Source organism: Hypanus sabinus, chromosome 4 (assembly GCF_030144855.1).
Source record: "Hypanus sabinus isolate sHypSab1 chromosome 4, sHypSab1.hap1, whole genome shotgun sequence".
Lineage (NCBI taxonomy): Eukaryota > Metazoa > Chordata > Chondrichthyes > Myliobatiformes > Dasyatidae > Hypanus > Hypanus sabinus.
The window spans coordinates 62,600,212-62,616,777 of NC_082709.1; the positions used below are offsets into that span (position 1 = coordinate 62,600,212).

General features: G+C 43.9%; 1 protein-coding gene across 4 annotated transcripts in view; it reads left to right on the forward strand.

The window, feature by feature from the left end:
• Positions 1 to 811: 811 nt before the first annotated feature.
• LOC132392825 (flagellum-associated coiled-coil domain-containing protein 1-like) overlaps positions 812 to 16,566 on the forward strand; it is a 58,959-nt gene continuing 43,204 nt past the window's right edge. Inside the window, exons 1-3 of one of the 4 annotated variants that reach the window (XM_059967266.1) lie at positions 812 to 1,119; positions 6,581 to 6,735; positions 12,691 to 12,755. In XM_059967266.1, the coding sequence (XP_059823249.1) occupies positions 6,709 to 6,735; positions 12,691 to 12,755 (92 nt within the window). In that variant the 5' untranslated portion in view covers positions 812 to 1,119; positions 6,581 to 6,708. The remainder of the gene's footprint in view (positions 1,120 to 6,580; positions 6,736 to 12,690; positions 12,756 to 16,566) is intronic. The other 3 variants (XM_059967263.1, XM_059967264.1, XM_059967265.1) reach the window with 3 other exon arrangements.

Sequence of the window (16,566 nt, forward strand, 5' to 3'; positions counted from 1 at the left end):
CTGAAGATGTAAAGCAGAATATAGTTACAGGGTGGGTTGTTCAAACCATCCCACAGAACTGCAGACAGCATGTGACCTCACTATCCATAATGGTGTTGCATGGAACAAAATAGGCATTGGGTTTGGCATTGTGAGTCATTTTGTATGCCTGGAAAGGACAGGCATTCCTTGGTAAAGCAGCCACTAGAACGACTCCTCCCACTCAAGTCATTCTCATTCTCTCCCCCCCACCCCATCCCATTTGATAGAAGATATCAAGGCCTGAAAGCATGTACCACTGGATTCAAGGACAGTTTCAATCTACCTTAAGTGTTTTAAGATAACTGAATGGACCACTTGCCGATAAGATGAATTCATGACCTCACATTCTACCTGGCCACCTTACCTGCGCTCTATGTAATTGTGCGTTCTGTTATTGTTTTTCCCGTCATTGCACTGATGTGATGAAATGGTTTCTAAAACCGGCATCCATGGCAGTTTTTTTCACCGTTAATCTGTACATGTGACAATAATAAGCACCACCACGTCGCAGTGCTGAGTAAAAAAACTATTGGTTAGTGTTGTTCCCACCCCAACCCCTAACGAACAGCGCTTTAACTGTTTGAGTCCCAGTTTAACGCAAAATGTTCTGCGAATAGACACGATGATTTGAGTGGCTTTGAGAAAAGCTCTGTAAATATTGAGACTCCGACTTGGCGCTGCGTAACACAGACACTCAATAACAGCTCGCTGTAACCAGTGACCTCCTCCCCCCCCCCCCCCCCCCGGGAAGTAACCATTAACTGGTTGGAAATTTGTCTTTTGAAAATATTGTTAAACTTCAGTGGTTGAAAGACTTTGGCGACTCCTAGCAACAGCAGCTAGCGAAAGAATTGCTCATTCTGACGGAGGGTGGTGACGGTTGACCGCCTTTGTGATCCGCGACCGAGGTATGCTTATTTGTTTCATGGTACCCGGTGACCAAGGCTTTTCACAGTCGCCCCGGCAACCATTTTCGTCTTTTGGACACGTATTCCACCACCTCCTCCCCTTCACCGCTACAGACAGACACACTCCGTGCGACGGAAATGGAGGGAGGAGTCCAGCCGCTGACCATCTCCTCCATCCTCCCTCTGTAAGGTCAGTGCTCCTTTCCGCTGGGCGACTGAGTCCGATCCAGACGCTTAACTGCATCAATCGTGCACACTGGAAACGACGTGCCCTCTCGGGGAGGCAAACTCAAGAAATAAAAGGGAGAAAAATAATTTAATGGGAGGAAATCTGGGAGGTCCACAAATTTGACTCGAAATCATGACCTCTGCAGGAAACGTCTCCCCCCCCCCCCCCCCCGCCGTATAAAGGGACCCAATGAATCACATTTCTTCGTCTTTTATCGCCAGAGATTTATGGGGGGGGGGGGGGAGTTTACATTTAAATCTGGACGAACCTTAATCCTTTGGCCTGCTTCAGCCTACCATTTACAACACTACTTTGCACGGATGTAACAGTTTAATGTGGGAGGCCATTCCAAGGGAAGAAGCCCACATATAATGTAAGGAGCCGCGTGAAGCTATTAGATGACCATTTGAGGCAGACGACTTTATTTCAGTGCACATCTTAAAAGAGAAGGGACTGTGTGGAATTTAGGGATGAAATGTCAGTGCCTTGGGGGGAGGGGTTTAGTAAATGAAAATAATTAATAATCCAAAACAAAATTGCAGGTGTAGGAAAACCTAAATTAAAAACCCTGGAAACATTCAATCAGGCTGGTACCTCTTCTTCCAACATGCTCAGAGGAAGAATCTTCAGCCTGAAACATTATCTATGCTTTCCACTGTGAAGAGTAAAATTGGCAAAGTGCAAAAATAAAAGTGAGGCAGAGTGGAGGCAACCTCGAGAGAATTAGGGCTAGAGAGGGTTACGGAGATAGAGAGGTGCAAATCCGTGGAGGGATTTGAATACAAGGTTGGTAATTTTCAAATGGCACCAATACAGGTTGAAAAGTACGGGTCAGTAGAGAGAGGCAAGTGGGCTGGACTTGGCACAAGTGAGGATGTAGAGTTTCTTTGTCACTGGGTGTATTTAAGGCAGAGATTTGATTGGTAAGGGGATGAAGAGCTATGGGGAGGAGGTGGAAGAACAGGGTTAAAAAATGGTTGAGTAGCTGAGCAAACACCACATTCAAAGTTGCAGTAAGTCTGGTTAACCCTCAAATTTTCCCAGGAGAGGGGAAGAGCGTGTTGCTAGGTTGGGAGGAAAGATTGAAATGGTCAGAGTGCTGAGGTTGGAGGCAAGAGACAATCCAGTTTGGCTCATCTCTTGTCTCTATGCTGGATTGAGGCAGTGGCTTGCAACTGGTGGACTTCTGGATCAGCTGCAGTGATGCTGTTTTATGAACTTAGTTCCGTATGCTGTTTCCTTGTTTTTATTGTTTACACAACATGTTTTATTTTCTCTCTCTCTGCACACTGGGTGTTTGATGGTTTTCTTTGGGCTTTAATGGGTTCTATTGGGTTTCTTTGTTTCGTGGCTGCCTGTAAGGAGACAAATCTCGAGGTTGTGTAAAGTTTACATACTTTGATAATAAATGTATTTTGAACTTTAAAGCAGCTGTATCTTTGTCTTTCCTTAGGAGACAGCACAAAAACAAGCCATCAAGTCCCCCCTCACTGTCTGCATCAATTTTTACACAGATCCAACCCGAAATCCACATATATACCTATGAATTTCACTCAGATCAGATTCTTGCACTCATCCATACATTGGGGCCAATTAACCTACCAGCCCACACGTCTTTGGGATACCGCAGTAACTTTGTGCTGTGGCTTAGGAAAGAAGAGAAGTGAAGAGGACTGTTATAGGAGATTCCATAGTTGGAGGAATAGAGATGAGATTCTGTGGATGTGATACAGACCACATACTGGTATGTTACCTCCCTGGTGCCAGGGTCGGGGTTGTCTCAGCTCAGGTCCATGACATTCTATAGGGGAAAGGTGATCAGCCAGAAGCCTTGGTACATATGACATAGGTAGGAAAGGTGAGGAAGTCCTAAAGAGAGATTGTTCTAGGGAGCTAGGTAGAAAGCTGAAAAGCAGGACAACCAGGGTAGTAATCTCTGGATTGCTGCCTGTGACACTCCTGTGAGGGTAACAATAGGAGCGTTTGGCAGATAAATTTATGGCTGAGGAACTGGTGTAAGGGGCAGGGGTTCACATTTCTGGATCATTGGGATCTCTTCTGGGGAAGGTACCGCCTGTACAAAAGGGACTAGTTACACCTGAACCCGAGGGGGACCAATATCCTTGCATGCAGGTTTGCTAGAGCTGTTCGGAAGGGTTTTAACTAATTTGGCAGGGATATAGGAGCTGATAGGCTGAGGATGGGGCAGTTGGTTTACAATCAGGCAGTGTGTAGTGAGACTGTTAGCACAGAGAGGCTTGATGGTAGGGCAAAATTGTAGTCAATTCAATGAGTTGTAGTGTAAAAGGGACAAAATTGAAAAGGGTGACAATTACAGGACTAAAAGTGTTATATTTGAATGCACACAGTGCACGAAATAAGATAGATAAACTTAAAGCACAGAAATTGGCAGGTATGTCGGCATCACTAAGTCGTGGCTGAAAGATAATTATAGGTGGAAGCTTAACATCCAAGGATACACATTGTATTGAAAGTATAGACACAGGATGGGGCGGCTCTGTTAATAAATGAAATCAAATCATTAGAAAGAGGTGGCACAAGACCAGAAAGTGTAGAATCCTTGTTTGTAGCACTAAGAAACTGCAAGGGTATGTACCCTGATAGGTGTTGTATACAGGCCTGTGAACAGACGCAAAATGTGGGCTACAAATTACAACCATGGGAATGTTATGTCAGTCATGGGGGATTTCAATATGCAGGTAGTTTGGGAAAATCAGGTTGGTGCTGAATCCCAAGAGAAGGGAGTTTGTAGAATGCTTACAAGATGGTTTTTTAGAGAAGCTTGTGGTTGGGTGTTATGCAGTGAGCCTGAATTGATAAGAGAGCCTAAGGTAAAGGAACCCTAGAATTCAAAAGAGAGGTGAGAGTCAATTTCAGATCGCTGGAAAATTCTGCTGGAGAGGTTGTCATAGGGGACAAGGGAATGGTGGACAAATTGAATAAGTATTTTGCATCAGTCTCACTGTGGAAGACACTTGCAGTATGTCAGAAGTTGGGTGTGTCAGGGAGCAGAGGTGAGTGAAGGAAAAGGGGGCTTGGGGAAACTGAAAAGTCTGAAAGTAGATAAATCACCTGGACCAGATGATCAGCACCCCAGGGTTCTGAAAGAGGTGGATGAAGAGAGGATGGAGGTGATGTTGCATGAACAAAGTCACTGGAGAGAAGCACATGAAATGGTTTCTTTAGGGCAAAATGAGACACAGCAGGCATCATTTGGGGATCCTTTTATAGCAAGTCTGATTGACCCAACACTACATGACATGTTATGTGGTAAAGATCAAAGGACAATACTATATTTACAATGCTTCCTTTGAACTACACACAAACTTCACAGCTCCCCTTACACGCCCACACCACAGACACCTGAATGCATTTTAATCAGCATTGTCTGATCTTCCCATTAACTCTAATTCACGGCTCGGAACCTATTGTTCAGAGCTGCACTTTAAATTCAATCTACAGTTTGTATTCATATTTAAAATTTGGTGGCTGAAGTTATTTGCTATATATTCTAACTGCCCAAAAATGTCCTAAAACTAAATTTGTACCATGAAAGGCCAACCTTAAGGAGGATCTACTCAAATGGGGCAGGAGAAATGCCCTGCTTTGTATCATCTCTCATTTACCCTATATGTATCTACATCTACCCTATCGTCCCTAATGGCTATAAGATGCCAGAGAGATTGCTCCGGAAATTAGAACAACAGTCTTTTAAAAATACAGCTTTGTCATTTGTATGCCTGTTGCTCCCTTCCCTGCTGGCTAATTGCGGTTTTGATCACATTCTTTACCTGCACCCTTTTGTTCTCTGTTAACTAAAACTTCCTTCCTCGGGCACCAGCAAGGTAAATATATCAGGCTCTCTTATTGATGTACGGGGAGGAGTTGGGGTGGTCTCTATTTGAATGACTGCAAGGGTCTCTCCCTGGTGGTGTGCCCTTCCGAACTGTCCAGTCAATCACTGGCCCAACTGCTGAAAGGGCCATTCTTCCCTTTCTCAGTCTATCATGCCTTCCAAATTGTGGACCCTGATGTCTCTACTGTAACTTGGATCCCTTCCCATCTATTTTCCCCCAATACCTTTTCTATTCTGTGCTACACAACCAATTGTCTACCTTCAGCAACCAGCTTTCATTACAGAGTGCCATTAGCATTACACTTTAACCTACAATTCTCAGCTTTCTTTCACACTCTCTGTATCCTCTGCCTTCACATTTGCTGTGGGTCTGCTTCCATCAACTGTGGTCAGGTCTAGTGTGCCCAGCTGGTGTTCATCTCAGAATCTCTGTAATTATACTGTTACTGGGCATACTTGATCTCCCACTCTGTCTGTGGAGGTTAGAAGGTGAGTCATATGGTTTAGCCTGAGACTAGTGTTTCTACCAGCTGTCTCGCTGAGTGTACATAAGTGTAATTTGTTAAAAGTACCATCTGTGGTCTTATCCATCAGGGAGCAAATACTGCCTTTTCAGACAGTATCCTCATCATGACCTGGTCTCTCAGCAGTGGAAGGACTATCTCCTTTCCCACCGGCTCTCTCTGACCAGCAATGTGCTGTTGTTGTTTCACCCAGTCCTTCCGCACTTTACCCTGGTTGCAAAGGTCCTTCAAATCTCCACGTAATCTTACTAAATTGGTAGTTTCTTTCTGTACACTTGTAAATTTTGTTGCTTCTTGTTCTTACACTGTCCTTCTTGCACTGATGTCTGCCCACTCGTTCCCTTTCTGCTCCTTGCTGTCCCCTTTCTGGTGAGCCTTGACTGTGATCACCTCAGGCAGCTGCACTGCCTCTAACAGCTCCTGACTGTGCTTGGTCCCTGCCCTGGCACCTCCTGACATTCCCACACATTGCCCAGTCTCTCTTTCCTGCTTGGGGTTGCTGAATCTCTGTGGGCTGCGTTAGCTGCTTTGCAGGTCACCTAGGTTCACTGTCACTGTCCTGTCTATGTTTTTCTCCTTTTTCTGAGTTTATGATCGCTCCTGCCTTACTCAGTGTGTCTATTCAATCACAAGCAAGAGAAATTCTGCAGATGCTGGAAATCCGAGCAACACGCACACACAATGCTGGAAGAACTCAGCAGGCCAGGCAGCATCTATGGAAAAGAATACCTTTGACGTTTTGGGCCAACACCCTTCGATTCCACCTCTCAGTCGTGGGCAAGGGTAATCAGTTATCAATGCTGATGATCCCGTGTCTGCTAACGTTTCACGTTACTGGCCCCCGATAAACCTCTTACATACATCCATGGATGACCGCTACTGGCAGTAAAGGCTGCCGTCAGCCGTTTGTCTGATCTCACCAGCTCTGTACTCTGGTCAGTAGTCAAATTGGAAAGAGAGGGCACTGCTGTGGATTTTGCCTGCACTGGTGAATGATTTTAATACTTTCCTCTGTTTTTAGGACACTGCCTCAATCTATGGCCTGAGAGGCCACAGCTGTTACAAATATCTCCTTTACCCTCCCACGTCTATTCCAGCAGTTCCTCGCTAGGCGCCTTGGTTGCTGGCACACAAAGCAAGTTCTCTGTGATGTCACGGCAGCTACATTCACTACAGGTACTTTATGACTTCCCCTCTCCCTCCTATCTCTGGTCTCTCTCACTGGCCCGGGACAGTATTGCTGAGCAGGTCAATGACACTGCTATTCCCAAATCTAACATGTCCCGGAGAGCTGAGCTCAGCCCTTCAGCATTTTCAGGAAAACTAGGTCGTCCCTCCCTGGATTATCCAACTCCAAATGCTCCTCATATGCTTGATATACGTTCTGCATAATCCATGGCTGGCTCTTCAACTCTCTCTGAGTCACTGACATAATCATTCCCCAGTTACTCTCACCTCCCCCCAGTCGTGGCCTCACTTCCCCCTTTAAAGAAGCGATATCTCTCTTCATTGCTGGCGTTCCCTGTAGTTGCGCATGTACCATCCTGTGCCATACCGTCTCACATATTCCTTGGGTACTTCGCTTTTGCCAACACATGTATATCTTTGGGGTGCATCTGGTGAATTTCAACCATTTCCTCAAGCTTGTGCCGGAATTCTGCATACCTGCAGGCGACCTTAATTGAAAGCATCTCTGATAAAATGGGGGGTGAAGGGCTCGCTGGGGTCATCAGGGTTCTCAACCTAATGTTGCTTGACTTCAGTAGGAACCATCTTTACAGATACATCTGGATAAAACTCCTCCCTGAAATATCTCCACACTAATTCCCACACTACGCATGACATGACGTATACAAGTTAACAGTACACACTTAAAACCATGGAGTTTGTATTTCGTAATCTGCCGCTTTTGTGCATCTAAGCTCATGTCTGCTGTATTCATTTGTTACACCAATGCACACGCACTTATGTATGCTAAAATATAGTTCACAGAACGAATATACTGGCGTCCTGAACCTCCAATAACCACCCTTTGCACTAGTGGCCCATTTTACCAAATTATCATACAGATGTTTAATCTATTGTGCGTGTGTGCATACACACACCCCCCCCCCCCCCCACCTACCTACCTTTTATATGTACCAGTTCAGCTCTCCGCTGTGTTCATGATACCTTGTGAACCCATAGTCACCGACCTGAACAGGTCCAAATGTGAGTGCTAATTTTAAAAATACTCACCCACTTAGACTGTTGAGATCACTGGCCACACAATGGGTTGCAAAGGCATCCTGGATGAGCCCCCAATGTTGTCGCATGAATGAAGTCACCAGAGAGAATGTACTGGTAGCTTTGAAGCAGTCTCTTTATTTGACAAAATGGGACACAACAGGCATCATATGCAGTTACTTTTGGAGTAAGAGGTCTGCTAGACCTAATGCTGCACTACATTGTATGTGCTAAAGATCAAAGAACAATTCCATATTTACAATGCTAACACAATACTTCCTTTGAGCTACACACAAACTTCACAGATCCCACTTCACACCCGCACCGCAGAAACCTGAATGCATTGATTGTCCGGTCTTCCCGTTAACTGTGATTCATGGATTTTAGGAACCCATTGTTCAGAACTGCATTTTAAACTTAATCTGTGGTCTATATTCATATTTGAAGATTAGTAGCTGAAGTCAGTTGCTGAAGTTATTTGCATTGATCTTACAACAATCAATAGATTCTGGAATGATTCTGAGGACTGGAAAATTGCAAATATCACTCCACATTTGAAGGGAGAGAAGCAGAAGAAAGGAAATTATAGGCCAGATAGTCTGACCTCAGTGGTTGGGAAGGTGTTGGAGTCAATCGTTAAGAATGTGGGTTTGTGGTATTTGGAGGTACATGATGAAATAACTCATAGTCTGCATGGTTTCGTGAAGGGAAAATTGTGCCTGATAAATCTGTTGGGATTCTTTAAAGAAATAACAAGCAGGATAGAGAAAGGAGAATCAGTGGATGTTATGTACTTGGATTTTCTGAAGGCCTTTGAGAAGGTGCCACTTATGAGGCTGCTTAACAAATTAGAGCCCTTTGTATTACGGGAAAGATTCTAGCGTGGATAAAGCAGTGGCTGATTGGCAGGAGGCAAAGAGTGGGAATAAAAGGAGCTTTTTCTGGTTGGCTGCCGGTGCCTAGTGGTGTTCAACAGGGGTCTGCATTCAGACCACTTCTTTTCATGTTATATGTCAGTGATTGGGATGACAGAATTGATAACTTTGTGGCTAATTTTGCGGATGATACGAAGATAGGTGGAGAGGTGTTGAAGAAGCAAGGAGACTGCAGAAGGACAGACAGATTAGGAGAACAGGCAAAGAAGTAGCAAATGGAATACAGTGTTGGGAAGTGTATGGTCATGCACTTTGGTAAAAGAAGTATTTTCTAAATGGAGAGAAAATTCAAAAGTCCAAGGTACAGTGGGACTTAGGAATCACCGCCAGGATTCCCTTAATGTTAACTTGCAGGTTGAGTCAGTGGTGAGGAAGGCAAATGCAATGTTAGCATTCATTTTGAGAGGACTAGAATATAAAAACAATGATATAATATTGAGGCTTTTTAAGGCCTAATAAGACCATAAGACATAGGAGCAGAATTAGGCCTAATTAGTCTGCTCTGCCAGTCAATCATGGCTGATCCTTTTTTCCTCTCCTCAGGCCTCACTTGGAGTATCGTGAGCAGTTTGGGCACTTTATCTAAGGAAAAAAGTGTTGGCATTGGAGAAGCCTCAGAGGGGGTTCACAAAAATAATTCCGGGAATGAAAAGGTTACCATATGAGGACCGATTGATGATTGTGGGGCTGTACTGACTAGAATTCAGAAGAATGAGGGGTGTGTTGTCTTTGTGACAGTTATTTAGTTTATAATATTTTTGCTTAGTAATTCATTTGTTAGTATTTTCTAGTTAGAATTAGAAGTGTTTCAAGTATATTCATTGCCTGTAAAAAATATCAGCATGCGATGACGTCACATCCGGTTTCGCTGCGTCTTGTGGGAAAATACCGGTTTGGGATCGATGCGAGGGCGGGGGCTCACCACGAGACAGACCCGAGCAGAAGTTGTTTTGCAAGCATTAGAAATCACAGTGAGAGCAACGCTGTAAGTTAATAGATAATCGATATATTGAACTAAGATGTTAACGCCGATCCTGTTAAAAGTAACGACAGTCGATAATGTTTATGTTTTCATTAGTTAAAGAGTTGCGAATAGTTTGCATTGAAGTGTACTTAAAGTAGTCAATGGCGTAGGTAAACTCTGCCTGTATACTGCACCTTAATGTAATGTAGTTATAGTCACTTTTACAAGTATTTACAATGGAAACGTGATGTTAAGAAAGGAACAAATACTGTATCAATCTTGTATTGTTTTATCAACAGTTTTCACCATATGTTAATATGAAGAGTGAACAGTAAATGGTTAATCTTACTGCGACCTGGTTCTTATTGACTGTGGTTTATCTCGGCGTTTAATTCGGCGTTATGTTACACCCGAACGAGAGCGCTACAAGGGGGATATTTTTGAAACTTATCAAATGTTGAATGGCCTCGATAGAGTGGATGTGGAGAGAGTGCTTCCTATGGTGGGGAAGCCTATGATCAGAGGACACAGCCTCAAATTAGAGGGAAGACCATTTAGAACAGAGATGAAGAGGAATTTCTTTAGCCAGAGAGTGGTGAATCTGTGGAATTCATTGCCACAGGCTGCTGTGGAGGTCTCGTCATTGGGTATATTTAAGGCAGAGGTTGATACATTATTGATTAGTCATGGCATGGATCAGCCATGAAGAAATGGCATTAAAGACTCTATGGGCCAAATGGCCTAATTCTGCTCCTATATCTTATGGTCTTTAAGGCTGCCTGTTCACATAAAGTATGTATCATTGGAGGCTAGGAGTGAACCCAGGTCTCTGGAACTGTGAGGCCACAGTGATAAAGTTAGGGACACTTCTCACCCAGTGACGGCTGTCAGATAGAAAATATTCAGCATAGCAAATGGGACTGTGTGAGGGTGATCATGATATGATGGCTGATCTGACCATGGACTCATTTCCGCTTACCTGCCTTTTTCCCATAACCCTTAATTTCCTTACTATACAATTAAGGGTTTTGGAGAAAAGGCAGGTAGGAGATGATTCAATGGACTATGGAAGGAAGATGGGGACTAGAGAGAGGTGGCCTGCCCATCACTTCCTTTTTTACAGACTGTTGGTTTGTAAAAAGGATGTGGAGGAAGGTGGAAGGGTCTGTGTGATGGTTCATCCTGAGCAGCTGCATGATAGAGAATTCCCTGATGAATGGGCTGTTTGTTCTTCCTCTCCCCTCTCTCTATATCCACACTTGTCTGGATAATTTTGAAAACACCGGTTTCACGTAAAAACGATAGGCGTCCACACTATGCGTTTTTGAAAATATCTCTATCCACACTAAAACGAAGATTTCGGCGAATCTCCTCCTCCTGCGCATGCTCAAGACACACCTACCGAAAACAAGCGACATGTTTAGTGTAGAATCTTGCCGTAAAAGTGCGCGTTTCTGTATTTACAGACTACAAAAACTTAAAATGATGGGCAGCTGTTGGCTCTCACGCAGGAGAACTTAAAACTAAAAAAAAACAAACACTGGAGCGTATGGAGGCAACCGACAGGGAGTTCACGGACAGATTGACCCGGCTGACAATGAACATTGAAAAACTGACTAACTCTGTTGCATTAATAAAGCACCTTGTTAAATGTATAAAACATGTCTGCATCAGTATTATTTTGTATTGCCATACAACGTTACATTAGGCTGTTACACATCTATAGTCAGAGAAGTACTTGCATAAATAGGTAAACCACCTTCATACGAGCAAGGACAGAAAACAGAGCAAAGTGAGTATACTTATTTATTCAGTAAGTTATGGGTCAAAGTGTTTGGTGAGTACATTTCTAACTCTTCTGGCTTCAGTGTCGTTGCCGTCTGTTCTGAAATTGTTAGGTTGAGTTCAAGAAAACAATGAAATAGCGCACTGCCGCCTGACAGCGTTTTCAGAAGTCTCCGGTTACCCCGTCCATGCTGATCTGCCCGAGCAACATTTTCAAAAATATTCACCTTGGAAAGCGGTTCTGAAAAACTCCGGTTTCAGGAGACGAAAACACTGTTTTAGTGTGGATGGAGGGTAAAAACAAAGAGAAAAAGCTTCAGTTACGGATTTATCCAACGTAGTGTAGATGTAGTCTCACTCACTCTCTCACACACCCCCCACCCCCAGCTGGAAAATTATCAAGTTTGTGAAAGGCACCCTTTGGTCTGCCCAAAATTTGTTGGTCTGCCAGCTTATCGAGATATCCAAAGAGGGATGTTGCCAACTGGACACCATATATGCTGGGGGATGCACTAAAGCTTGGTGCAGCCACCACAAAGTCTCAGTGTAGAGTTCTTCTGCTACCAGACTTTTTTTAAAAGAACCTAAGGAGATTGGCCACTTTTTCAGTGAAGAATTGGGGATGCTCCAGTTTTCCCAGCTGAGAAAGTTATTTGCAGGTATATTCTTCGTTACGGCAAGGAATGGAGTTGAGAGATGTTTTGGAGTGTAATTGAAGGAATTTTCCAAGTTAAGGGACCATTGTTCAGCTAAAACAGCATTTCCTTATGCTGTGTTATGCTCAATAAAGAGACCTTGAAAAGATTTCCAATGGAATTTAACACCTCACTTTACCCATGTAATTGTTTTAAGTGTGATAAATCCACAGTTGAATCCAAAACATTTACCCTTCAATACCTGATCGGCTGGAGTAGAGGCAGTTGGGAGAGAATGTTTCTATTCAAAATGTAAATAGAGAGAAAATTCTAAACAGCTGAGCTTGTCAGTTGTGTTAAACCCATGAATCAACTCTGGTGATTTTATTTCCCACTGGATATCCTCCTGGTGATTCTTTGTGTCCCTGTGGAGATCTGGGATATATAGCATGAAATGGATTTCTTCCAGCCTTTCTCTCAAAAGCTAGCTGCAGTAGTACCTTTATCCCCATTCAAGTAATCTATTTGTTGTAGTGAAGGCTCATAACATTGAACGTGTAGGATTCTAATGTTCTCTTCTTATTAGCTTTGCAGCATGGCTAAGTCGGCATCTCCAAGCTTAGTGTGTGAAGGTCCATCCCCTCAGCCGAGGTAAGTGTAATACCCTGGTTTAAACCGTGCTTTATTTTATTAATACAGTTATGCTGTTTATTTTCTGCAGATCTCCTCAAAATGCTAATCATATAAAAATGTATCTATAATTTCATTATACACTTAATAATATACAGTTTCAATCAAGTATTTCATTACACACGCAAAATGCTGGTGGAACACAGCAGGCCAGGCAGCATCTATAGGGAGAAGCGCTGTCGACGTTTCGGGCCGAGACCCTTCGTCAGGACTAATTGAAAGGAGAGATACTAAGAGATTTGAAGGTAGTGGGGGGAGGGGGAAATGCGAAATGATAGAAGACTGGAGGGGGTGGGATGAAGCTAAGAGCTGGAAAGGTGATTGGCAAAAGTGATACAGAGCTGGAGAAGGGAAAGGATCATGGGACAGGAGGCCTTGGGAGAAAGAAAGTGGGGGAAGCACCAGAGGGAGATGGAGAACAGGCAGAGTGATGGGCAGAGAGAGAGAAAAAAAACCAAACAACTAAATATTTCAGGGATGGGATAAGAAGGGGAGGAGGGGCATTAACGGAAGTTAGAGAAGTCAATGTTCATGCCATCAGGTTGGAGGCTGCCCAGCTGGTATATAAGGTGTTGTTCCTCTAACCTGAGTTTGGATTCATTTTGACAGTTGAGGAGGCTGTGGATAGACATATCAGAATGGGAATGGGACTTGGAATTAAAATGTGTGGCCACTGGGAGATCCTGCTTTCTCTGGCGGACTGAGCGTAGGTGTTCAGTGAAACGGTCTCCCAGTCTGTGTCAGGTCTCACCAATATATAAAAGGCCACACCGGGAGCACCGGATGCAGTACACATGTTATGATGGAAATAACTGTTTTTTTGAGTCTCAACAGTAGAGGCCTGGACACACACAGTTTTAATAATAAGGAATTTATTATTAAAGGGGAAGTCGGGTCAACACAAGCAACTACAATACACAGGAAGTGGTGTGGGGACAGAGTACGGTTACACATACAAAGAACAAGGGAAAAGCACTACAGCAGCTATCCCCCTTGACCTTGGATAGCTGTGGCTCCCTTACCAGGACAAACGATAAACCTTCCCAAACATAAATCAATGCACTTACCTTCAATGAGGTGGTCTGTAAGAGAGAGCAAGCCAGGGACAAGTCTCACCTTTTATAGCTTGGGTCTGGGCGAGATAATCCAATTAAGGTGACCAATAATTTAGGTGTGCATTGATTAATTGGGAGGAACCAAATGTTGATTGGCATGTGGTGTGTCCTCCAACCAAAAAGGTGGCAGTGCATCTGTCACGTGGCCGGTATCTCTGGATACAATACCACACCAGCCGACTCACAGGTGAAGTGTCACCTCACCTGGAAGGACTGTCTGGGGCCCTGAATGGTGGTGAGGGAGGAAGTGTAAGGGTAGGTGTAGCACTTGTTCCACTAACAAGGACAAGTGCTGGGAGGGAGATCGGTGGGAAGGGATGGGGGGGAACGAGTGGACAAGGGAGTCGCGTAGGGAGTGATCCCTGTGGAAAGCAGAAAGGGGGCGGAGGGAAAGATGTGCTTGGTAGTGGGATCCCATTGGAGGTGACGGAAGTTACGGAGAATTATGCGTTGGACCTGGAGGCTGGTGGGGTGGTAGGTGAGAACAAGGGGAACCCTGTCCTGAGTGGGGTGGCGGGTGGATGGGGTGAGGGCAGATTGTGCAGGAAATGGGAGAGATGTGTTTGAGAGCAGAGTTGATGATGGAAGAAGGGAAGCCCCTTTGTTTAAAAAAGGAAGACACCTCCTTCGTCCTGGAATGAAAAGCCTCATCCTGAGAGCAGATACGGTAGAGACGGAGGAATTGTGAGAAGGGGATGGCATTTTTGCAAGAGACTGGGTGGGAAAGGGAATACTCCAGGTAGCTGTGAGAGTCTGTAGGCTTATAGTAGATGCTACTAGATAAGCTGTCTCCAGAGATGGAGACAGAAAGATCAAGAAAGGGGAGGGAGGTGTTGGAAATGGACCAGGTAAATTTGAAGGCAGGGTGAAAGTTGGAGGCAAAGTTAATGAAGTCAACGAGCTCAGCATGCTTGCAGGAGGCAGCGCCAATGCAGTCGTCAATGTAGCGAAGGAAAAGAAGGGGACGGATACCTGTATAGACTTGGAACATGGACTGTTCCACAAAGCCAACAAAAAGGCAGGCATAACTGGGACCCATGTGGATGCCCAGGGCTACGCTCTTGGTTTGGAGGAAGTGGGAGGAGCCAAAGGAGAAATTATTGAGAGTAAGAACTAATTCTGCTAGACGGAGGAGAGTGGCGGTAGAGGGGAATTGGTTAGGTCTGGAATCCAAAAAGAAGCGAAGAGTTTTGTGACCATCCTGGTGGGGGATGGAGGTATATAGGGACTGGATGTCCATGGTGAAAATAAGGCAGTGGGGGCCAGGGAACTTAAAATCATTGAAAAACTTCAAAGCATGAGAAGTGCAGGTAGACCCATTGTCTCAGCTTGCTCCTGCCCCACCGAACTCATTTCTGCATACCTGGACACTGTTTTATTCCCTCCCCCCCCCCCCCCCCCGTTCAATCTCTTCCCACCTATGTTTGTGACACTTCTCATGCTTTGAATTTTTTCAATGATTTTAAGTTAAGAAAGTAGCATCACATAATACCAGAGCCCAATGGCTGAAAGACCTACAAACAAGCCTCTGCAATCCCCCAGAGGAAGAACCAGTCACCATCACAGTAGTAGATGTCCAGCAATAGGTAGCAAACACAAAGAACTGGAACTGGACAAAGAACAGAAGAACAGATGTGGCAATCCCATGACAGTAACATCAGGAAGAAAGAATATGAGAAGCTGGAGAAATACCAGGACTTGAAAGAGCAGATAGAAAGGATGTGGAAGGTTATGGTGGTGATAGGAGCACTTGAGCTGTGATACCTGGAATGGGAGAGTGGCTCCAACAAATCCCTAGAACAACATCTGGGATCTCAGTCCAGATGAGCGCACTACTAGGAACAACAAGGGTAGTGTGCCAAACCCTCAAACTCCCAGGCCTCTGGTAGAGGACCTGACATTGAGGGAGATGAACATACACCCCTTAAGGAGTGAGAAAAAAATGTGTGTGTGTGTGTGTATAATGGGCCCTTTATTTTGTCTGTTATAACATAAAACATTTTGTCAATACAATTTCAGTCTAAATTTATACTGCTGTGAGCTGAATTGCCTCCTGGCGAACATTAAATTTGTCAGTATTCACACAGGTCTTGCTTTCCCTTAGAAGAAACATTCAAACTTATGTTTTTCATGTTAACCCGAATCATATCTATCCTAGACCTGTTTATTTACTAATAATGGCCTTTCATCATGATCCCCATGCATTGGAGAGTTAGATTGCTGAGGGTTCGTATTCACAGTAATAACTAATTCATTACACAAAGGTTAAATGAGGATAGGGGTTTAGGTTCTCAATAAGATTATATAATGTATTATTTTTGAGAGGGTTTATGATAGACATTCTGAAGATAAAGGTCACTCATTTATATGTGAAATTTCTTTTGCCATTTTTAGTTACAGTAATTTCAGCATTAAGGTTTTTGGGGCACTAATAAAATTCAAGGAATTTGCTGGGAATGCAGAGTTCTAGTGGAAATTCACTCCTTGTTTTATTGAATTCAACTAACCTATTTGTTGTAGCTAAGGTAAAAGAGAGGTTATTTAATCAATGCCTGAAGATAAAACGCCAGCTTGGAAAGTTTCACAGACAGAAAGTAAACTTGAGATTTTGGGTGGGAGGGTGTGAAAATGCTAATATTCCTTAAAATTAGTGACTT